At 34.2% G+C, this 24,658-nt stretch overlaps 1 protein-coding gene across 3 annotated transcripts in view; it reads right to left on the bottom strand.

Moving 5' to 3' along the window:
- The window catches only part of Arp5 (Actin-related protein 5), a 172,185-nt gene that overhangs the window by 2,052 nt on the left and 145,475 nt on the right, over positions 1–24,658 (bottom strand). For all 3 annotated transcript variants that reach the window (XM_090404574.1, XM_090404575.1, XM_090404576.1), the window contains exons 16-18: positions 21,787–21,870; positions 16,637–16,754; positions 1,017–1,128 (exon numbers count right to left, since the gene is read on the bottom strand). In XM_090404574.1, the coding sequence (XP_090260700.1) occupies positions 1,017–1,128; positions 16,637–16,754; positions 21,787–21,870 (314 nt within the window). The remainder of the gene's footprint in view (positions 1–1,016; positions 1,129–16,636; positions 16,755–21,786; positions 21,871–24,658) is intronic.

Raw genomic sequence — 24,658 nt, 5'->3', positions numbered from 1 at the left:
ATGCAGGTCACCGTGATGGTGGAAATGAAACTACAGCTGAAAGCAACGCCATCTGGGAACAGAAATGCACAGATTTCTGCAGAAATCGATTTGAAAATCAGTGTTGCCACCCGAGAAAAAACCGCAAATCATGGGAAATAACATCCACATCAAGTTGTAAATGGTGGGAAAACAATATATTGTAAGCCTTAAGACGGGACGGAAAATGATGTAAATAGCAGGAAAACGTAAAAACGGGGCTTTTACTGTATATTCAGAAAGCAAAACACATGCATGCTATCAATTAAGGAAATTTTGTAAGTTAAATAATGCTACATGGCAAATGTCTATAACCTGTGCTAATCAAGCTTAGGATAGCAAATAAAACAATAGGTCAAAAAAAAAAACCTTTGTGTCATATATTTTTATTTTGAATATTTCCTATATAATTTATGTACAAATCTAACAAACCTAGCAGAGAATCTTAAAGTATACCACTAATCACCTGTTTTCTCCTGGATTATACTCCTGCATATACTACATTTTAATCTGTCTATTAGCCATCCTCTTATCTACATAACTAGTGTCATATCCATTCCTATTTGTTCTAATTTCCATAACATAGTTCTGTGTGGTATTCTGTCAAACACTTTTGCAAAATCCAGCAGAATCATAGGGATGGATTCATTTATATATATATGGATACATTATAGATCTATCTTATTCTTCTTGACTAAATGCTGTAGATGTAATGTATAACTTACTTTTGTTGACTGTGTGAACTGTAATTAATATAATATATATGTTGTTCAAATATGTTTTCGTGTCCATTCCTAACCAGTTTTAAACCTTGTTTATTTTACACAAAATTAGGAAGGATTAAAACAATTAGTCATAATTTTAAAAATAAATGATAATAAATCTCCATTGTTATTTAATAAGTAACTAGACAAACAAGTTTGCCTTTTGTAGTTATTTTTTTTTTTACTCCACACTTTATAATTATATCTATATAGCGAAATAAGTATGATCCTTACCTGCCATATAAACATTAAAAATTGATTGAAATGGTCTCATAGCTAATAGTTCTGTTTCAATTCTGTCTTTCATTCCAGGGATCTTCATACAACCTCCAGTTAAGAATACATTCTGAAAGAAGATAATATTAAATTATACAAATGTAAAAAATAATGGGTAACTAGATCCTAAATTTCAAATCTTCTCACTGGTTCAATGAAATTAACAAAGAGTATATTATGAACATGCAAATCATTCCTAGACAAAAAATTGGCATAAAGGAGAATAACCCACTTGATAAATCAATCAAAAGATTACTTGCACAAAGTACCTTACTGGAATGAAAATGATCATGATTCTGCTTAATATTAACCAAGAAAATTACCAAAAATATTTGTAAACCTCCTACAAATTAATTGCAACATGCAATACAGCGAATTCTGATTAATTGTGCAACACTGGAAATAGCATAATTTGGCCCAATTAAATGAAGTTGCATGTCAAGAGTTTAAAAGTAAGACAAATATACAAGTTTAGAGAAGTTTTTTTGTTTACTGTGTGGCAAATTTACTGACTTATAGATAAACTTAAATAATTGGCTTTATTAAAGTAAAATATTTGCCATAAAAATAATTTCATCTATGTATGTATTAAACATGCATATAGTTCTTTACAGTTAATAATATTATAAGAATTAATCAAGCTTAGCCTGTCTTTCTTTTTTTTTTTTTTTTTTTGATTGACTGCAATTAAACTAAAATCAGAACAGGTATTAGTGCAGATATAATATTGCCTTCTTGCATGAAATAGTTGTCATCCAGTAATAAATTTTCTAGCATCATTAGTAGTCACTTCTTCAAGCTCAGGAGTGTCATTCTCATCACTTTCTCTTCTAATGTCCTCTGATGTTTTGCTTCAATTTCCTCCTCAAAATTTTCAGTTTCATTATAGTACTGAAGACATAATTTGAATCCATCGTCAGATGAAAACAACTGACAATGGATGAAAACGCTTCACAGTTTCTGATGTGATTAACATTTATTGGGGCATATTCAATATTGGCCATATCCAGTGGCTGCTGGTGACAATAGAAACAGGTGGGGCCAGGGGCCAAAAACAACTTAATTTTTTTATATTTATATAGTGGGTTCTATTATTGATTTATAGTTATTATTTCTATTACAATAATGTTTAGTCAGAATCCACTGATGCATTGAGCTATTAATTTTTTAAAATTGTTAGGACGCAACATATACGGGCTCAACGTATTAATAACAGGAAAACTCAAAAGATTTGCAGTTGCAGGCATAGCTCAATGGACTAAAGCAGTGGGCCGGAAATCCAAAGATGCTGGTTCAACTCCTGCTGGCCACCCTGCAAAATATTTTCAAGTTTTAATTTTTCAAGTGTTAAAAAAAAAGTTATTATTTCTATTATTTATTTTGTAAATCAATGTCGAAACTTCAGAGAAAATAAATTTTTAAAAGTTAAAATTGTTTAATTAAGATTGACTAATAGAACCCATAAATATAAACACATAAAAGTCAAAGAAAAATCATAAATTTTATTTTTTACAAAGTAAACATAATATGTAGTACATATTATGTACTATACATATAGTGACATGATCAAAACATAATAGGTTTTCAATAAAGACAGACACTGAAAAAAATAAAGATACAGACAAGACACAAAAATAATGACAAATTAAATAAGAACTACTGATACATCCGAAAAAATATAAAATACAGGTTAAGACAAAAATATTTTTAAAAAATTAAGAAAGAAATATCTTAAAAAAAAAAGTTATTTCTGTATCAAAGAAGGGGAACGAACCATCAGTATTTCTAGTCAGATGCACAAAACTTTTCACATAGCATATAGATTTTATAATTTTCATTTACCAATATTCACACAATTATTATTTATTTATATAAATTTGCTCATATGAAATTTGTTTCATATGAGCAAATTTTTTGATTACTTGATGATTAAACTGTTGAATTTCTTGTAAATAATCCTTATGAATAGATAGTACGGCTAGAGCAATCAACCGATCTTGGCCTGTCGAATTTCTTAAAAGTGTTTTAATACGTTTTAGTGCTAAAACAACGTTCGGCATCAGCTGTGGAGACAGGTGTCACTAAAACAATTTCAATAAATTTTGACACTTCAGAAAAGGTATCGACCAGTTTATTGTCTTGTATAAATCGTGATAAGGCATTGATGTTTGGTATTACCTGGGTAAATACTAAAAGTTGTATTTTCATACATAACAGTTAATTCTGATATCAACTTGTCTGCACTTAGCATTGGATAATTTCTTTTAATGTTTATTATGTGTTCCCCAGGAAAATGTTGTCTATTGAAATTGAAATTTTTAGGATCTACAATAAAAAATTATTTAAATATTTCAAAGCTGTTGAATCTGTCACTAATTATTTTCTCGCAGGCTTCTTTAGCATCTTCTATCAGTAATTCATCTGTCGTGTTGTATCTTTTAATTCTTTTTTTTAGGTATTTCCTCGTGATTGTCTGGAAATGACGCGGGTATAAAATCGGTGTTGCAATTCCGTACAAGATTAATGGATGCTTCTTTGATAGTGATATTGTTGGCTTTATTAGATTGCAATATGTTGTAAAGTACATCGACATGTTTTAAAATTGAATAAAACAAAGATAAAAAGAAGTTGATCTCAAAATCTTCCAACGATTTTTTGAATCCATCCGATTCCCACATGCTTTTGTCGTCCCATCCTTCTTTGTTTATGATTTTGTTAAAACATTCTAGAAGCTCTATTTTATTCTCTTTTATACAATTCACTATCTTGGAACAAAAATTCCATCGTGTTTCACAAACTCTTGGTACTTGTGTTTGACTAATTTCGCGAACAAGTCATTTCGTTTTGGAGAGGATGAGAAGAGCACACCAAATCCACTTAAGGTAGAAAAAAATTTTCTTAATTGCTTATTTGATGAACAGACTTTTTTTAAAATAAATTCAGCTGATGTGCATAACAGTGAACATAATGGGCATAAACTTCTTTCATTAAACTTTGTATTCCATTTCGTGATCTGCTCATTACTGCTGCACCATAATAGGCCTGTGCGATCAATTTTTTGTTGAGACTAAAAGATTTCAGTTCTTCTTTTAACACATTTGTAAGTCCTGTAGCAGTCCTATCAAGAACATCAATAAACGCTAGAAACCTTTCAACTGATTGAGAATCTTTTTGGTAACGCAAAATAATTACGAACTGTGAACGACAAGATACATCGGTTGTCTCGTCTGCTCAAGGAAACAAAGCTCGTCTTATCAATTTCACTTTTAATTTCTTCTATATACACTTTATACATGCAGTCTAAAATGTCATTTTCGTTGGTTTCTGAAGTATTTTTTGCTACTTTTGAATTTTCAAGATGATTGTTTAAAACACTATCTAATGTAGCTGTGTATGAAACCATATCTAAAAACACTCCTCGATTGTTCGAATCGATGGTTTCGTCATGCTCTTAACGGCAGTTCATGTACATCACAAAATTTTATGCAGTCTATGATCCTCGATAAAGTATGTTTATTTTTGTCAACTAATTCATTATGTTTCTTTATATTAAGACGATATCCAGTATCAATAGAAGATAAGATGTTCATTTTACCGAACATTTGAAATTGCACCGCATTGTTTATATGAATTTTACTGGATTCATGTTTTTGTATTAGCTTGGAAAGATGTTTTAGGACTTTACAGCCACTGAGTGTACACAAGCTCTCGCCACCAAACAAAACACAATAAAAACAGAACAAAGATTTTTTTTCATCATTCACACTAAGCGATGATTTCTTGTCAAACCAGGTTACATAAAATGTTTTTGTTTTTTTTACCATCTTGTTGAGTAATACACACATCTCTGGGTTGGTATGCGCCAAGTCTTTTGATTTCCAATTTTTCTTCTAGACTTAATAACAAGAAACATTTTTCCAATAAACTATCGATTTTGTTCATAGTTAAAATGTATTGTTTATGGACATAATAAAAATGTAAACTTTAAAATAAATTATAACAAAAAATTACAACAATAATTAAACACACTAAAAACAATAAAACAGATCAACAATGAGAATAAATAATAAGACAATGAAAGAATCACGCACTATTTACGTAGAAATGCAGTGATTGGAGACTAAACGGGTCCCCAAATAAGCGTTGTGCCCGGTAAACAAACACGATTGCTAGTGCACGTGCTTCACAATCAAAGAATCGCGCGCTATGTATGTATGTATGTGCCATCACAGTGACTGGGCCAGAGTAAACTGGCCCCAAGATAAGCATTGTGGTGGGTAAACAAACACGATCGCTAGTGCATGTGTCTCATACATGCCCTGTGTTCTACACATAAAATAGGGCCAGCCGTGGCTGGCCCCAGAGACCGTACTAAGTCGCATTATACAATATTGCCACAAAATACTACAGTAATTTTTTTATTAAACAATAAAACGTGTTGGAAATAGATCAAAAAATAATAATTACAAGAAACATATTTTTTAAAACTACAATTATTGGACTAGTTATACAAATATAGGTGGGGCCCGGCCCCTATAGATGAGCTGCCCCTGGCCATATCCATGATTGAATACTTAAAACCATATGAGCAAAACAGTTTTGAATGATTTTGTTACTTATTCCTCGCCAACTATTGGTATTGGCGAGGAATACCAACTGTATAATCAATACATAAACTATATTGATTATAAAATATTAACTTTTGCACTGACTGCCTTAGCAATTATCAACAACTAATAAAATTTTTCTTGATTTCCATATCCCAACTTATAAGCCAATTCTTGAAAAAATCAGATATCCACACATTTTTGTTAACACAGTACTGAACTGGGAAAAAAGGACCAGGCCTCATGGAGGCCTGGTCCTTTTTTCAATAACTAACAGCTTTTGTTTGCTAGTTCCTAACATATTTGAATAGTATAACATAATTTTTCTAACACTCCATGGTAGAAGTTACTGGCTGGCCCAATTAACCTGTAGACCAGTCAACCAGAATCTACTGTAGTTTCAGTTGGATGAAGGTGACAGCTACACTGTAAATCAGATGGAATGGTTCAGAATATTTTTTAATCACATAATTTTCAGGAAGGCAAGTTTTCCATGGGCACATCTCTAGGGGTCATTAAAAAAATCATATAATTATTTCTTCAGAAAATGTGTGTCTGCATCATTAGCAACTTTGCAGTATTCAGTAAGAAGGTGAAGGGTTTGCTCCTCCAAAACTAATTTTCATCCCACAAAATAGCCCAACATGTTAAGTCTAACTCAGAACACAGTAACTCAGAATAATAAACTGGCACTATAGCAACCATATAAAGATTACAGGAATAGTCTGTCACAGCTGGATTGTTATAGTGTATTTCTTTTAGAAATATTGTACTTATGTGGTTCTGGTAGGGACTTTTCAGTAGTTTGTTATACTGTGAGTCGCCTATAACTCAGACCAAATGACAACTGGTCAGTAACCATAATTACTAAGTATATGTATATAAGAGATGCTTCTGTAATACATGCAACTCTCTCTATAGTAAACTCATAGGAAATGAAAGTGTTTACAGTGGAAATACAGTGGAAAGTGCTTTAAAAAACACTGTTCTATGAAGTTTTATTCAGGACATTCTTATCAATTTGTTATGGTGAGTGATTTTGCAAAGGTGAGAGGGAGATATGATTATATTCATATAATACCTGCTGAGATATGAATTACAGTCAACTTTTGCAGCAACAATCCTATTTCTTTAGTCCCTATGGATTGAAATATTGCAAGTTACTGTGTCAACACTACACATAACCAACTGCAGCAAAGCTCAAACTATTTAGTCATTATGCTTGACTGAATATTTTACTGTTTTTAAAGAAAGACAAGCATCATTAACTGTTCTCAAAAATTTGGCTATATTTCTTAACCCTCCTCCCCACCCACTTCTATTACTGAATCAAAAAAGAAAGAAGTCTGTTTGTTTGCTTGTTAGCTATCATTGCAGAAGTGTGTGTGTGTGTATATATATATATATATATATATAAAACACTCCAACACTCCATGGTAGAAGTTACACATATATAATATATATTATATTTCAGAAAGCAAAACACGTGTGTGATAAATAACAACTGTCTATATATAAAACACTCCAACACTTTAACACTCCATGGTAAAAGTTACATATATATATTATATATTTCAGAAAGCAAAACACATGCGTGATAAATAACAATTGTCTATAACCTGTGCTAATCAAGTTTAGGATGGCAAAATAAACAATAAGTCCAAAAAAAACTTTTTGCCATAGGGGTCACATTGTATATCACTCACAATGCTCAATTAACATGTAAAAGATAAAAAGCTGCAGAACCTGTTATAGTGTAAGGGGAAAATACAAAAGTTGCACGAGATAATGTCACTCAAAGAAGTGTATATCTTACCATATTTATATGCATTTATATACCTAGCCTGTTTCTGGTCAACTAGACTGCATGGTTGGCTAGAAGCAGGCTATGGTGGCAGTATCTTGATATGGGAAATGTTCTCGTGACATCATGGAGTCCTTACATCCCCATGAAATGCATCTTGACTACTGATTCTTATATTATACATGATCTTGGTATCCCACCATATCTCATTTCATGTGAGTATTTCTCTGATAAAAGTTCACATTTTGACAATGTTGTTACCTTTGCATTAGTCTTAGAATAGTGCAGTAAATTAGTTTCCTTGAAGCCGACTCTGATAATTACTGTCATGTCAATAATCTGAAGAATGTTTCAGACCTAGTATTACCCTACATAGTGACAATGTGGCCCCATGGATCTAGACTCATCCAACAAGACAATACTTCATGCTCACAAGGCTCGCATTGTGTAAGCATGCTTTGAAGAGCAGCTCTCTTGGCCACCTAATTCTCCTGATTTGAATCCCATCAAACATCTGTGGGATCATGCAGAATGGCACATCTGCTGTTCAGTGCCAGTGCCTCACTCGGATGTTGGCTTCAAGGGTGTTATTCTATCTTGGTTGTCCACAAAACCTCAGGACACTTTCTGTGGTCTAGCAAAGTCAATACCAAGATGAGGCACAAGCTACTATCTTGGCCAAAGGAGGCCCAACACACTACTAGGAAGGTGGTTATAATGTCTTGCCTCATGACAGTAATTATCAGAGTCGGCTTCAAGGAAACTAATTTACTGCACTATTCTAAGAATAATGCAAAGGTAACAACATTGTCAAAATGTGAACTTTTATCAGAGAAATACTCACATGAAATGAGATATGGTGGGATACCAAGATCATGTATAATAAGCCTGCAAATCAGCCATCAAAATTTCAGCACTAGTCCTATAGATGACAGGATGGCCTGTAACAACTGACACCAAACACTACAACATCACAGCCCAAATGGACATGATATTTAACCAAAAGCTCAGATACCTAATCAAGTCCTTTATAAAATAAGTAAAGAGACTAGCAGCATGAAAGATGCATTTTCTATGCTATTCTACCACTTTATTTTCCTGGAAATTTCCAACATATGATAATTTGAGATCAAATTTTATATGACGGAAAGTCAGAGGGTACAGGAAAACCTCACTTAACGCGAATTCGATATGCACAATAATCAGTTAGAGCGAGTGAGTGAAATGATACTATTTCCCCGCTGTTGCGTCGTATATCTCTGATATTGATATATCGAGGCAATATATTTAACTTTATCCTTTTCTACTTCAGCTGCTATATCAAATTCTATCACATGTACCTCTTTGTTAAGTCAGTTGCGCCATTGTTATGTGATCTTCATTAATATTAATCTTAACATTATGTCTCGCTTCTCTTATACCTTTTCTTACGTAATTTAACCTTTTAAGGGCCACCAGAAATTACCTGTTCCCTGAATTCCATGAGTTATCCTGGTCACTCAGGCAAAATTTATTTTTTATCTGCTCCAACCTGGGCCTTAAGGTTAGAGATAAACTCAGCCTTTAGGGTAATCATAGAATATCAGGTGCCACTAATAATGTTAATTAAATTCTTAGAAGCCTTGGGTTCTCTGGCTTATTTTATTTGCAGTCGTGCCTTACTATTTTCAATTGGGGTATCCTGGCACACACACACACACGATCACAGGTTCGATGTTTTATGAAGGGTCAGGGTCAGTCATCATGATCAGAAACACATGTAAGTAAGGAATCAAAATATTTTATTAAACTCATTATATAATGCCATATAAGTTAAAGTAGTTATGAAATCTAATTTAAGCTTCTACCATTCTTTCACTCTCAAAACCATTATGCATTGACTTCAAAATGATAGCAAATTTAATAACTCAACATAAAATACATTCTTAATTACAGCTCAATTGGACACAGGCATTTTAGCACATAAATAATCTCTCTCAGATTAATTATGACAGAACCTCTATCTAACTGAAAGTTCTTAAAGTTCATTTCGAAAGCATGGTCATTTACATAAATCATAGTTCTTCACTCTTTCTTCCATTACAAATTTTAAGATGCATTCTCTTAACACTGTTAGTCAATTCTCTAAAGAGGCTAGAACAAGTGAGAGTACTTATCTATTCTTTATCGGTTTTCTTCCGTCCTTCCTTCTTTGTTACGACTCTGGTTTTCTCGATCTCATCGCCACGTGGGTTACACATGCTTGCCTGAGCTGGGTGTTATCTCTCTGCTAAGGTTTTACGTCGATGACCTTCTCATTGACGGCCTATGGTTGATATTGGCAAAATCTCCTGCGGTGTCATGCCGGAACTTTTCGTAAGTCAGCCCTCAAAATGAGAGCTGAACTGCAATGAACTCTTGGAGCACACGAAGAGAAATGCAGGAACAAGAAAAAACGGGGTTATTTTACTGTCGCGGGTTTTATACGCTTCCCTAGAGCGCCACCTTTCCGAGTTTGAATTTCTCTTATCGTCTCACCCATTGGTCTCAGGCTGGGTGACTTCACCGATCAACATACGGGACTTCTTGTTTCTGGGAATGTATGCATCATGATGTCTTCTTAGATGTGATACCCACGGGTGCTTATGCTGCTCTTATAGTATTAGGGCGATCTTTGCCCTATGTTGCTGAATAATACGCATTCTTTCATTTATAATATTTCACTAATGATTTCTCTCATATCTGCCCCTTTTGCTGATTCACAGTTTATCATACAAGATGTTGTTACAAAAAAAAAACATAGTTACACTGTGCTAAAAGATAAGTATGCATATATATTTTTTGTTAATTGTTAGATTCTGGAATGGTGACATCATGTAAAATTTGAAGTCACCTATTTCAGATCTAACACCGCTTTATTATTATTATTATTATTACATCATACCTCCAGGGAGTCCAAAGGTTCATTGAGGGAAGGCATCTACTCTACAACTTTTCGTCTCACTACTCCACCAACCTTCATCATCTACCACCAATGCCATCTATCGCCGACTACCACCACTAGTACTTTCACAGACAATCATGAACATCAAAGCCCAAGGCAAAATTCGAACCTGCAGCCTTTTGGCTGGAGAGCGGATATGCTAACCACTCAGCCAAACAGGCCGGCAACGCTTAATCACTTTAAGAAAGTGATTAATCAGTTCATGCAATTTTTTTGTCGCCAATCTGCAGTGAGCGGCAGCACTTTTCAGTGAAGCAGCCAGTGGGTAGTAGCCGGTGACACTTGACTCAAAACTATCATTGCAAGCGCACGTGCAATCTCTGTTATATAAAAAAGAGAAAGACTGATAAAAAAAAGCTGCAGTAATAAAGTAGCAATGTTATATACAAAATGTTATATTCAGGCAATGCCAATCAAGGAAAAGAAGGAGTAGCCATAGTATTCAACACTAAATACAAGACTAATCTTCTTGAATGGCAGGCAGTCTCAAGTAGAGTGATGTGGGCAAATATCAGCATGGGGAACTGGACAATGAGTGACTTATTTCTCTTGAAATAAGTCACTCATTTCAATTTTTTGAGGCTTTAGAGAAAACAACTGACACAATGAAAAAAGGAAAAGTTCGTCCGTTGGGGATCTAAATGGCAGAATAGGAAATGATTGTCAGACATACAAAAATATTTTGGGAAACTTTGCAGAAAAGAGCAAAGCTAATAATATTATTATTTGACACCTCCAGGGAGTCCAAAGACTCATGAAGGGAGGGCACTTGCTCTACAACTCTTTCTCCACCACTCAAATCCACCAACTGATTGCAACTACACCAATGCCATCTACTGCTGATCACCACCACTACTATTTTCACAGACAATCACAAACATCCATGCCCACGACGGGATTTGAGCCCTTTGTCTGGAGAGCAGATATGCTAACCACTCAGCCAGCCTGGCTGGCATGAAATGGATAATGAAGATGTGAGAAACTTGCTCGATTCCCATTCAGAACAGCTAAGTGAGAATGATTTCCTTCAACTAGAAGAACAGCATGCATATGAAGAAGGTTAGGAGTGCGAACAAGAAGAGAATGTTATGACTAAGAGGATATGGTAACATGAGCTAGTTTTCAATCAGATTGAGCATGATAAGGAAATTTTATTTGATCCTGATATGGAACAAAGCTTCGAAGTCCACCAAAATCTTGATAAAGCAATCGCAAATTGCATAACAAGACGAAAAAGACAAGTACAATTCAAACATCTTTACTTAACACTCCAATCGTCCATGATGTCTATGGACGTTCAGCAAATCTGGATACGATTCTGTAATACCTATTGAATAACATGGATAAGAAGTGCAATTTGGTATCATTATTTCATCCATCATGGCCGGTAGAGAGGTTGATTTTTTTTGTAAAAACTAGCTTAATCAAATGTTTAGACATTAAATAAAAATTTAAGCAATTGACTTTTATTAACTTTGATTATTTTATCTTCTAATATAGATTATACATAACTTTTTTTTTTCAAATTTACACTAACTGAATGAATTATAATTATTCCTATTGTTTATTGTATTCACTTAATGCAATTTCACTAAGCACTTATTAATTGATGAATTAATTAATCGCATTAAGTGAGGTTTCCTGTATTCACAATGATTTATTATGTATAACTGTTTTCATCTTTTTTAAATGGCTGCACACTGCTGAATATTTATGCAACTATACACATAAACCTCATGGTTATTTAAAGTGTTTGACTTTCCAGAGGATGACCAAGATGTAGGTGGATTGATACAGTAAAAAAGTGCCTTAGAAGAGAGAAATATAAGATCTGATAATGCTGGAGTCATGACAGGTAACAGATTGATTTGGAGGAAAACTGTGGATAGGAAGTTAGTAATGATGTAAATTTTTCATATAGAACTATCATATCCTGTACATCCCTTGAGGGTACATGTCAGGAATTTGATGATGATGACTTTGAATAATCAGCATTATAATTAACAAACAATAAAAATGGAGGAAAACTCACATTAAATATTTATCTGTAGAATTTTCGTCATAGTTTCATAGTCAACTTCAGTATACAGAATTACAGAGAAGAAATCAAACAATAACAGATGATTCTAAAATATGACACTTTAGTAGTTAATGTAATTTAACTTAAAAGGTCAATAACTTGCTAAATATATGTATAGATAGATATATATATAAAATTAGGAAACATTATCAGATTTAAAAAGCATTGAATTCTGTTTAAGTTAGGACAATGGAGTAATATTAGGGAACAACTTTTATAAAAGACTCTCTTGTCTGGTTCCAGTGAATTCTGTGTTTAGTGCAGATAGTATGCTCAGTAAGTCCGGACTGTTCAGGCTCATGAAATTTAATATAAGACAAGTTCTTCTAGACAAATAAAAGCAGATCTTCCACTTTGTCCAAAATAAGATAATAAGCCACATCCTTAGGAGAACTGAGAAATGTAAAGATTTTTCTGATGGGATGAAAGGCAACAAAAATGTTCAGTGATTTTAAAATTTCTGCTACATGTTCAGACATGCCTTATACATGAGGGATAAGAATATAAATTATTCCTTCTGTATTAGAAGACAAGCTTTTTTGAAAAGAATCATTAAAATCATTTGAAAAGAAGGCGGATTTATTATGTCGCAATTCTTTCTGTAAAAGTTCATCAGAAGAAAATAAAGAACGAGCATGATATAACAAGGTCATATAGTCCCAGCCTTTTGATTAGAAGGGTGGTGAAATTCAGCATGGATATAATGGCTGGCCTGTATGAGTCTTTTTCCTAAAAAACTGAAAACTGTAAGCTGTCATACTGTTGATGAAGAATTAATAGATCTAAAAAGGCTATTTCGTTATCTGTTTCTTTTTCCAAAGCAAACTGGATTCCAGGATGAATGAATTTAATTTGGAAAGAAACTGTTGTAACTCATATTCTTATTAAATCCATCTTCTTATCAAATGGTTTTAATGATTCCTTCATAAAAAAACATTTAACAGTTATGGAATCTCTGCCTCTTCTAATGTAGAAGAAATGATTCACATTCCTATCCCTTATGCACAAAGCATTCCTGAATGCATAGCATAAATTCTAAAACCACTGAACATTTTTGTTGCCTTTTGGCATATCAGAAAAATCTTCACTTTTCTCACTTCTCTCATAAGGGTAAGCTTCCACCTCTAGGTTTTCCAGATGTTCACTTAAACAAGACGAGTCCTTCATTAAACAAACATGTGAACATTATTTCACTGTCCCAGCTTAAACAGATCAGATGGTCTATGTCTATTCCCTTTGTGGGAGATAGTACTTTTTTAAACCTGCTAATCTTTCCTAACTTATATATGTATATATATCCTAACTAAAAAAAAATAATATATATATATTATTTTTTTTAAAATTAGGATATTATTAACTGTTTTAGTTATCTTTCATAGCTACTAAGATGGTGCTTTTTAGAATTGTCTGTTATTGTTGGATTGCCATTCTATAATTCCATACCGAAGATGCCTACGAATTCTAGAAATGAATAAGTTTTAACATGAGTTTTACTCCATTTCTATAGTTTGTTATTAATAATCAGGTATTTCACTATCCATACAAACAAAGCCTTCCATTACTTAAGCGAAATGCAGATTAGTTTGCATTAGGCAACTCATTTTGCCCTTGATCAAGAAGTGGAGTGCCATATATGCTGCTTGCAGCTGAACTGATTTTTGCCTCTTGTGCAGCTATACACAAAAGTGTGTGTGTGTGCATACTAGACAGAAGCATCACAACCAGGAGGACAATGCTGCGAAATTATACATTTGTATATTCTGTACAGTTGCTATACTAATTTTAATAAATATGCTGCAGATAGTTTCTGCATTATATTTATTATATTGGTTTTAAAAATAAATAAATAAAATACTGATATCATTTACAGTGGACACTGAGACCAATCAATGATTATCATGGCTACAGCCAATTCTAAAATAAACACAAACCTCATAATAACCTGAAAATATATACACATAGCAGCTACTGAATTAGAAACTGTTATTTAATACTGTGTTGACCTCCTACAGCCCAAACTGCAGCATATATTTGGCATAGGTCCCAAAAGGCTGGATGACTGCATCTACATCTGCAACATATCAGACATTCACCAAACAGTTTTTTAACTGGCTCAGATCTGATGGAAGAGGACTTTGCTCCTGGATCTGTTTTTCTAACATGTCCCATACATTCTCAACGGGGTTCAGATCCAGGCTTTGTAGTCGTCAGGGAAGATTATTATTATTATTATTATCTGACACCTCCGGGACGTCCAAATGATCAGTCTGCCCTTGCACTCCCTAGAGTGCAAGGGCAGACTGACCATAATTGTAATTGCAGAATTGGTTAAAAGAACACAAGTCATACATCTGCAATCATGATTATGGTCAATCTGGCCTTGCAGACGATGGTTTGGATACAACCCACAGGATCTCCTGAAAAAAAAAAACCATGCTCCACCATAGTAAATTCAAAAAAGAAAGACCGTTCTTTGAATCTGCACTCAGGAATCAACCTAATTTAAACAAATACGGTTGCATAAAACTTCCCAAAATTTGGGAAACATTAATTATCAGAGATCTCTCTTTACATCCTAGGCCACCTGCAAATGCCCATAGAGGGTGCACCACCTAGATAGGACTTTAGTTTCACTCACTGTTGTATTGTATTTGTGTGTGTTGTTACAAAAAATTTTTTTGTAATCACTGAAGATGTCTCTTTCGACTGAGACGAAATATTGGAAGCATTAAAATTAGTTTTAATCCTTTCTCAGTGCTGATAATATTCCATTAAACCTCCAACATGAATTCTTCACAGCACTTAAGCCTCAACACATGGGTTCAGATATTCCTTGGAGGACACTTGACCTTCCAGCAATATCAGGGGACCCGTTCTGTATCAACAGAACATGTCCCACATCACGACACATTAAGTTATGTTTACAAGGTAAGCTGGGTTCGTTGCTTCATGGGGTTCCACCAAACTCTCTGCCTACTATCAGTACAGAACAAAGTGTACAGTGACTCGCCAGACTACGACTTTTTTTTTTCTTTCTAGCATGCATTCATGGTGTTCCTTACACCACTGCAAACGAACTTTCTGGTTCTCTGCAGAAATCAGTTTTTTCCATATAGGTACTGAAAATCACATATAGGTATGTAATTGTCAGTACCAATCATCTTTGATTCCCTGTGCATAGTTTGGTGAGATATGGACCAGGAACAACCTTCATTAAATGATTCTGCTTGTTTTAAACAGAATTATTTAATGTCCAAACAAACAGAACTTCCAGTCTGTTTGGACAAACAGGAAGTTCTGTTCATCCATACAAGCCTTCTCAGATGATGGCAATCTCAGACAGACTGTCTTAGGATCACAATCACTCCTCTTATACAAGCAATGTGGGTTATTTTTCACACATTCCTGATTAAACACCCAGGATATCTCACCTTTTGAGAAACTAGTCAGCTCTGCTGTTTTCAAAATTGTGGCTGCAACCAGATGCGCATCCACATAAGCCCTTTATTGAACTCTGAATGATCCTTTGTTTTTCCCATTGTGATCAACACACTACTGACAAGCAGAATTCTTAAATAGTTGCCTAGAACACGTGGTGATGCACGTGACCAAGTATTTTGCATATATGCTGTGTATGTGACTTTTACATACATCTGCATAAAGGTTTCTAATTCAGTGGCTGGTATGCATATATAAAAAAATGTACCTCCTTGATATACTAAATGTGTATCATGCAGCTGGTCACTTCCTTGCCTGTTGGCTTACATACGCATCTTGCATAAATATGTTAAACTGCTCACTGGGAATAACTGAATTACATTTTTTAAAACAACTTTTTAAGATCCATAATACTAGTTGCATTATCACTACAACAAACTATCAAAAATTCTTAGCCAAAATCCTATAGTAACTGAATTTTAAAGGAAATTCACTTTGCCTGTAAAGAAAGAAAAAAAAAATCCTTTAGTTTGCTGTAGCAAACTAAAAGGAATAGGAATAGCTTTTTTTTAAAAAACAGTTGAAGGTCAGGACTTCTTGATAACTTGTAAGAGTATAGCATATTATCATAAGCAAATAAATGCAGATGTTTGTATAAAAAATCACCTTAGCAAGATGTGTTTGTTGATCAACAGGATACCTTGCAAATACTGATTCCAAAGTTTCTGCAAGACCAGCTTGGTCTATTCCTATTATAGGTGGTTGAAATATTATTTCAGGAACTCTGCAATACAAATACAAATACTAAAACAAAGGCAACATTTTAAACTGATAGAATATAAAATTCATTTAAACAGTTTGAATGATTTTAGTTATTAGCTTACTATTTTAGTTCTCATCTAAAATCAGTTTTAGTTTGCATCACATCCAGACATGTCAGGTGCTTTTACATTTGCCTTAGCAAAAATGCAAACTTTATTAAGTGATTATTATTGATCATATCAAAACATTATGAATTTTTACAGTATATTTCATAGCATATAATTTTCAGAATTATCAGCAAAATGCATTTCTTCTTCATTCTTCTGAATTATGCGAAATTCTTCATTTTGCATAATTCAGGAAAAACATGCTTTCTTCATCTATTAAATGAAACTTGGTTTAGGAGAATACTTAACTGTGAATGAAAAGAAAACTCAGCAATTTTTTTTTTTTTTTATGATTCTCGATATATAAAAGGTTGTAAACATATAGCACACCAGCACTGTGGTGAGCTAAGATTTTTTAAATTATTATTTTTTTTTAAATTAATTTTGTGTATTAATTTAATGTGGAAATCCTACTCTAGAGACCAAACATGTAACTTTGCCACACATTCAGCCTTCAGCAAGACAGTGGTCTCACAACGGGCTTGAAATTCATCTTGCTGTTGGTTGGATATGCTATCCACTCAACCAAAGTAACCAGGCAGAGTTTTAGCTAAAATGAAGAATGATGTGTAATAATATTAAACATGCTATTGTGCGTAAAAATAACATTCAAGTTCCTCAAATTAATGCTTGACTGTTTTCAAAAGTTTTTGCCCCCCCCCCCCCCCCAACAAATCCACAGAAAATAATGAGACAACATTAGATAGGAGACTATGAGCCCAGAGATCTGAATTTTGTAATTTCAGATCTCTGGCCTCATAGTTCAAAAACTGAGGTGACCTTTGCCATTATCACATTCTGTGTTGCTGTTGTTTGGATTATGGCTGAACAGTGTATTGTGTCTGTTAATTGCATACATTTTTCTGGCTGGGTTGCTTGTTTTGTGGGATAAAACATCCTATCAGCTCTATAGTCCAGACAGGATTTGAATCCAACCAATGGGCATCATTGTTCATATCAATGAAGTTATGGAGCCTCTATGTACATTATGTACATAGAGCCTCTATAGCTTCATTGTCCAATTCTAAATACTCTTCATTAAACATTCTAGAAATATGAATGTAATTACCATTATACCTCATTATATTCGTCAGTCTTATTTAATTTTTTAATCATGTGGAATCAATCTACTATCATATGATATAATATCATCTGTATATTATTTTATCCTTTAAGCACTATTACCAGAATGCATTACTTAACCCGTTAACATACAAAGACATCTGTGACAAGTTTTTTGTTTATTACACCAAAATTGATTTTGATGTATTACAGATGTTATGAAGTTTGCGTCAATTTCAAATGAATTTAGAGTTAACATACAAAGACGTCTGTGACACATATTTTGTTTATTGCACCAAAATTGATTTTGATGTATCGCAGACGTTACGAAGTTTGCATCAATTTCAAACGAATTTAGGGTGTTAGGCAGTGAATATATATGCATATAAACTCTATTCACTAGTTAGTTTGTGTTGCAATTTATTGTCGCCCCTAATATGTCTGCAAATATTTATAATATGTTAGCCAAAAGTGATATTGAAAGCGGAGAGGACAGTTTGGATAAAAACAGTGAGACAAATTTATATCATCAAAGTGTTGGCATTTTTGACTTGTCAAGTGACAATAGCGACAGTAGCAGTGGAAGTTCGGTTCGAGACAATGTTCGTAAAAGTTGAGACCGATATCGTTTAGTAGCAATGATTCTGATGTAACAGAAAATGAATGGAATTGGCAAGAAAAAGAAAATATACCTATTATAAAACCATTTATGGAAATTCCCGGCATCAATGCGATTGCTTTGCTAAGATTTGGTGCAAATCCAACACCTCTTTCTGTTTTGAAAAAAAAAAAAATACTTTGTGATGATTTCTTTGAGATGATAGTTACAGAAACTAATAGATATGCGGCTCAAGCAAAACGAGGAAATTACTAAAAAGATTGAAGAATGGTATCCAATAACAAGTGACGAATTGCAGGCATATTTTGCATTATGTATAATTATGTCATCACAGGTAAAAAAAATCTAATATAGACATGTATTGGTCAAAGAGGGCTGTGGTCGAGACACCCATATATTCAAAAATTATGCCTCGTAAATGCTTCTTGGCTATATCTAATTTTCTCCATTTCGTGGATAATGAAACAAGAAAGAAAGACGACAAAATATGTAAAGTGCGAAATATAGTCGACTACCTAAATAATAAGTTTCAGCAATTATATACACCAGATAAAAATGTAGTAATTGACGAATCCCTTATGAAATATAGAGGTCGACTAAATTATGTACAGTTCATTGCTAGCAAAGGAGCATCATTTGGGATTAAATTTTACAAGCTATGTGAATGAGACTCTGGATATTGTTCAAAGTTCAAAATTTATACAGGAAAGGATAAAATTCCGGGAAGCGATACACCTGCATCTCAAAATATCGTCATGGAGTTGGCTGAACCTATTTTAGGAAAAGGATATACATTATTCTTAGATAATTGGTTTTCATCACCAGAATTATTTTATTTCTTGAGAAAAAATAGTACAAATGTTGTGGGGACAGTTAGAAAAAATCACAAGAACATGCCTAAGAAATTGACGATATATAAAATAAAAAAAGGCGAATCAAAAACTTTATCTTGTCGAGGAATTTTGTTATTACGTTGGCACGATAAGAAGGATGTTTACTTGATAAGCACAAAGCATTCAAAAGAAGAAATAGTAGATACAGGAAAAGTAAGGAGAAGTAAGAGGGGCGATGAGGAAAAAGTAATAAAACCTAAATGTAGGAAGTATTTTTACCTTGGGTATAAATATGTTAAAGATACCAAGTAATTTTAAATCTGGTTTTACTCCATTTCCCAAGTAAGCAAACAGACTCAAAGTCAAGTTTGCGCCTGCAATTGATGCAAGTCTAACTGATCCCACAGGTAGTGCAGGACCAGGGCAACTCGTGGCAAAGGTGGAACAAGCTCCGATCACTAATCTTAATATTTACCATTAATGCCAAAACACATCTCCAAGAAGGGGATGTATGATGTTTTGTATTAAAGGCAAGGGGCCACTACCCAGACCGGTTTCGACCTTTATTGAGGTCTCATCAGTGGGAGCTAGGCTAGATAAAGAAATACCAAGATTTAGTCATATACAGAGCTTGTAAGTATTTCGCCAAAACAAGTTACCATAAGGTGTTTTAACCTTGTTAAATAAAAATCTCTGGAGGTTCGTATAAATGTATAAATACCAAGGTAAAAATACTTCCTATAAATGTAGGAAGTATTTTTACCTTGGGTATAAATATGTTAAAGATACCAAGTAATTTTAAACCTGGTTTTACTCCATTTCCCAAGTAAGCAAACAGACTCAAAGTCAAGTTTGCGCCTGCAATTGATGCAAGTCTAACTGATCCCACAGGTAGTGCAGGACCAGGGCAACTCGTGGCAAAGGTGGAACAAGCTCCGATCACTAATCTTAATATTTACCCTTAATGCCAAAACACATCTCCAAGAAGGGGATGTATGATGTTTTGTATTAAAGGCAAGGGGCCACTACCCAGACCGGTTTCGACCTTTATTGAGGTCTCGTCAGTGGGAGCTAGGCTAGATAAAGAAGGCTAGATATCTCCTCCAGAGATTTTTATTTAATAAGGTTAAAACACCTTATGGTAACTTGTTTTGGCAAAATACTTACAAGCTCTGTATGACTAAATCTTGGTATTTCTTTATCTAGCCTAGCTCCCACTGACGAGACCTCAATAAAGGTCGAAACCGGTCTGGGTAGTGGCCCCTTGCCTTTAATACAAAACATCATACATCCCCTTCTTGGAGATGTGTTTTGGCATTAAGGGTAAATATTAAGATTAGTGATCGGAGCTTGTTCCACCTTTGCCACGAGTTGCCCTGGTCCTGCACTACCTGTGGGATCAGTTAGACTTGCATCAATTGCAGGCGCAAACTTGACTTTGAGTCTGTTTGCTTACTTGGGAAATGGAGTAAAACCAGGTTTAAAATTACTTGGTATCTTTAACAAAACCTAAATGTGTTCTTGAATACAATTGCGGAATGGGCGGTGTCGATAGGTAAGACCAACTACTTGCTTGTTTTCCAATTATGCGAAAATGCGTCAAAGGTTACAAGAAAATATTTTTCTATTTGATGGATATCGCTATTTACAATGCTTATGTTTTATATTCCAAACTACCCAATACATCAAAATTAACAATAGTCAATTTCTGTTTGAACACAGCAGAAGATATGTTGTCAAATATATCTTTACCCAATTATAGTACCCGTGGACGTCCATCACAAAAGGACTGCCCAATTAGGCCGCAGGCAAAAAATTGGGCACATTTCCCTAAACATATACCCCCTACTGATAAAAAGCAACATCCAACAAAGAGATGCCATGTATGTGCCAAGCATAATGTAAGAAGTGAGACTACATGGCAAAAAATGTTTGATACCGTTACATTTACCTAAGTGCTTCGAAAAGTATCATACCTTGCAAAATTATTAATATTCTTTATAATAAGGTAACAATTAATGAAATAAATCACATGAATTAAATAAATAGTAGTTTTATCTGTTCCAACTTTAAAAATGATTTATATGTCAAAGGGCTAATCATTATAATTGTAAATTATCATGACATTTTATTTCAAAACAAATCCTTCAATCATGATTCCAATTTGTATACACGTCAAATAAAAGCTTGTGAGTAATTCTGATACAAGAACAAATAAAATTTTATTGGAGACCTATAAATGCCTCCAATAAAACTGAATATATCAGCTAAAAATTAGAAATTTGGACTTAATAAACATATTAAGGCCAAATTTCATATATCAAATTAACAGACATTTTTATATGCTAATAAAAACTGAAACTGTCTATTTACCTAATTCTTTCTACTCCTAAATGTAGCTGATAGTAATCTGCTAAGTTGAAAGTAAAGCTGTGTTCTCTTCCTCCACTAGATTTCCTACAGTATTAAAAACACACACACACATTAAAAATAATTTATGAATTATATATATATATATATATATATATCAGCTAATGCCTTTTATTTCCTTATAGGGAGAAGATTAGGCCTTTTAACCCTATCTAACTCTTGGAGACTGAGTGGGAAGTTCAATCTCCACTGGTACCCGATCACACACAGCTGGCCCATATAATTATAAGCAGATGAAGAGATGGGCAAACAAGTGTTGCCATCTCTTGGTACCTAACCCTAACAGGATATGTTACTGTCTGAAATAATGTGGATTCTATGGTGATTGTTTTGAGTTTACATATCAAAAACTCAAGTTTCAGTGAGAAAAAACCCACTTGCCCGTGCCAGAGAGTGGCTAACTCAGGAACTGGTCAAAGATAGGCTTACAAAAAAGTTCCTCCAGTCGGTGACTAGATTGAACTTAAATATACCTTCGGGTGGCCTAGCACATACGATGCAAGCATCACTTCCACTGAGCTACACAGGCCATGTGACCAAAAATTAATAATCTTTTTCTTTTTTGTTTTACAATATATATATGCTACACATTCCAAATATAACATTATCAGATTACCACATCTATCTGAATTTTAAGCTAAGCAAAAAATATAGTATGTAGTAAGAGGTTACAGTAAATTTGATGCATCTTATGCATCAAATAATAAAAAAAAAAAAATTCTTGAACATCCAGGATTCTTTTTCTTCTTCTTTTCAGTCATTTCAGTCCACTGCTGGATGAAGGCCTCCTTCAGCTCTTTCCATCTTTCTCTGTTCTTGCTATGGTTGATCAATTTTTTCCAACAAATTTTGATAGTTCATCATCCCATCTTCTTTCAGGACATCCTTGTCTATGTAACATTTATATCCGTATCTTTAGCATTTATTTCCCAACTACTTTACACTTCCAAATATTCATGAAAAAGCAAAATGGTAAGACAAAAATGCTTCCTCCCACTATAATTTCATCCCACTATTCCCTTAAATAAAAATTAATATGGCCTGATTGTTGAGGCTTCATTATGTTGCTTATGTCCTGTTTTTTTATGAATTCCCAGGATGCCCTTGATATCTGAGTGAAAAATTTATGCAGTTAAAATTCTAATATAAATGTTCCACTGTATTAACTTTTTGTGTTTCGATACAAGTACCATATGCCTTACATATGGCATCACTGCTACTTCACTCTATCTTTCTCAATTAATTACTCCTCTCATCACTGCTAAATCTTTCTCAAACTGCAGTAATTATTATCTCAATTAATTTTTATGTATATAGCATTTTTTAAAGTTATCATAATTACATCAATTCATAACAGGAAAATTGGCCAGAGAACACAACAGCCAAAAATACTATCAGCAGGCAGTAGACGGTGAAGTACAGGGGTGGGGAACCTTTTTTTCTGCCAAGTGCCATTTGGATATTTATAACATCATTTGCAGGCCAAAAAAAATTATCAACTTAAAAATTAGCCTGATATATTTGGTCAAACATTTAATTAACTCACCTCTAATGTGATGGCTGGAACTGCTTCTCGTTGGTGAGGCGTGTGATGTTAGCTGGTATTGATGATGTTGCTACTCGCAACTGCTTTTCCAGATTTGAGTCAGTCAGCTGGAGTGCAGTCGACTCTTAGCGACTGTAAGTTTTGAAAATAACTGCTCGCAGTAGCAAGTTGTTCCGAACACAGATGCATATTTCAATGCATGTCTCCTCAAAGTGGGAAATTCATCATTGCTTATGTAACATTTATGGAACTCAAGCAGTGGGAGGTTGTTGCACTTAGCTTTCAGCTCATCATCACTTTGCAGCTAAATGATTTTGTGTTGTAGGTTATCAGGCACATCAGTTGGTTCGACATTGAACGGTGTAGCAAAGATTTTCAATTCCATTTGTTTACTTTTCACATCCTTGAATCTTTCATTAAATGCCTCAATTAGTTTCGCACATTCACCAGCATATTCAAGTGTCGTAGAAGACCTTTGTCCTTCCAGAGTGGGGAAATGCACCCTGTTATTCCTTTCGAGTTGCACTTTCCACAGCCCTTAATTTAGCTTCAAACGATTTCACGTTTGAAAGCAGGGAGCTGAAAAGCTGGTTGGGGTCCTGCAGCTTGACGTTCAGCTCTGAGAGGTACTTGGTAATGTCCACCATGAACGCTAGATCATACAGCCACTTGCTATCATCGAGTTCCCTGACAAGTTTTCCCTTCTTCTCTATGAACTGTTTGACTTCATCCCACAGGTCGCAAAACCTCATGAGCATGTTTCCACAACTCAGCCACCGAACTTCACAGTGATAAACAAGATCACCGTATTCAGACTCAAGATCATTCAGTAACCCCTTAAACTGGCGGCTGATCAAGACTGATTAGCCGCCAGTTTAAGGGGTTTTGATAAAAAAATATATGCATGACACTACTGTTGACATCACATTGTTGAGCCACAATGACTGTGCACAGAGACTTTCTTGGTGTATGATGCAGTGGCATATAATTAAATCACTTGGATCAAGACTGAGACAATTCAATTCTTTCTTGACAAATGCAATTAATCCATTGCAAGCCAACCATGGCTGGAGCTCCATCTGTAGTAAGGCCACTTAACTTTTCAAATGTTAGCTGAAGTTTTTCATTGATAAAACAAGTCCTCACCTCTTGTAGTGCCATGCATGGCTTCCAGTCACAGCAGTTCCTCTCATGTGTCAAACTCTGTAGTTATCCCACGAACGAAAATGGCCAGTTGAGCAGTATTTGTTATGTCCGTTGTCTTGTCAC

Source organism: Typopeltis vanoorti, chromosome 15 (assembly GCF_054136105.1).
Source record: "Typopeltis vanoorti isolate ZY-2024b chromosome 15, IOZ_Tvanoo_1.0, whole genome shotgun sequence".
NCBI lineage: Eukaryota > Metazoa > Arthropoda > Arachnida > Uropygi > Thelyphonidae > Typopeltis > Typopeltis vanoorti.
Note: the sequence above shows the minus strand (reverse complement) of the source record. Positions and strands in the feature narration are given on the sequence as shown.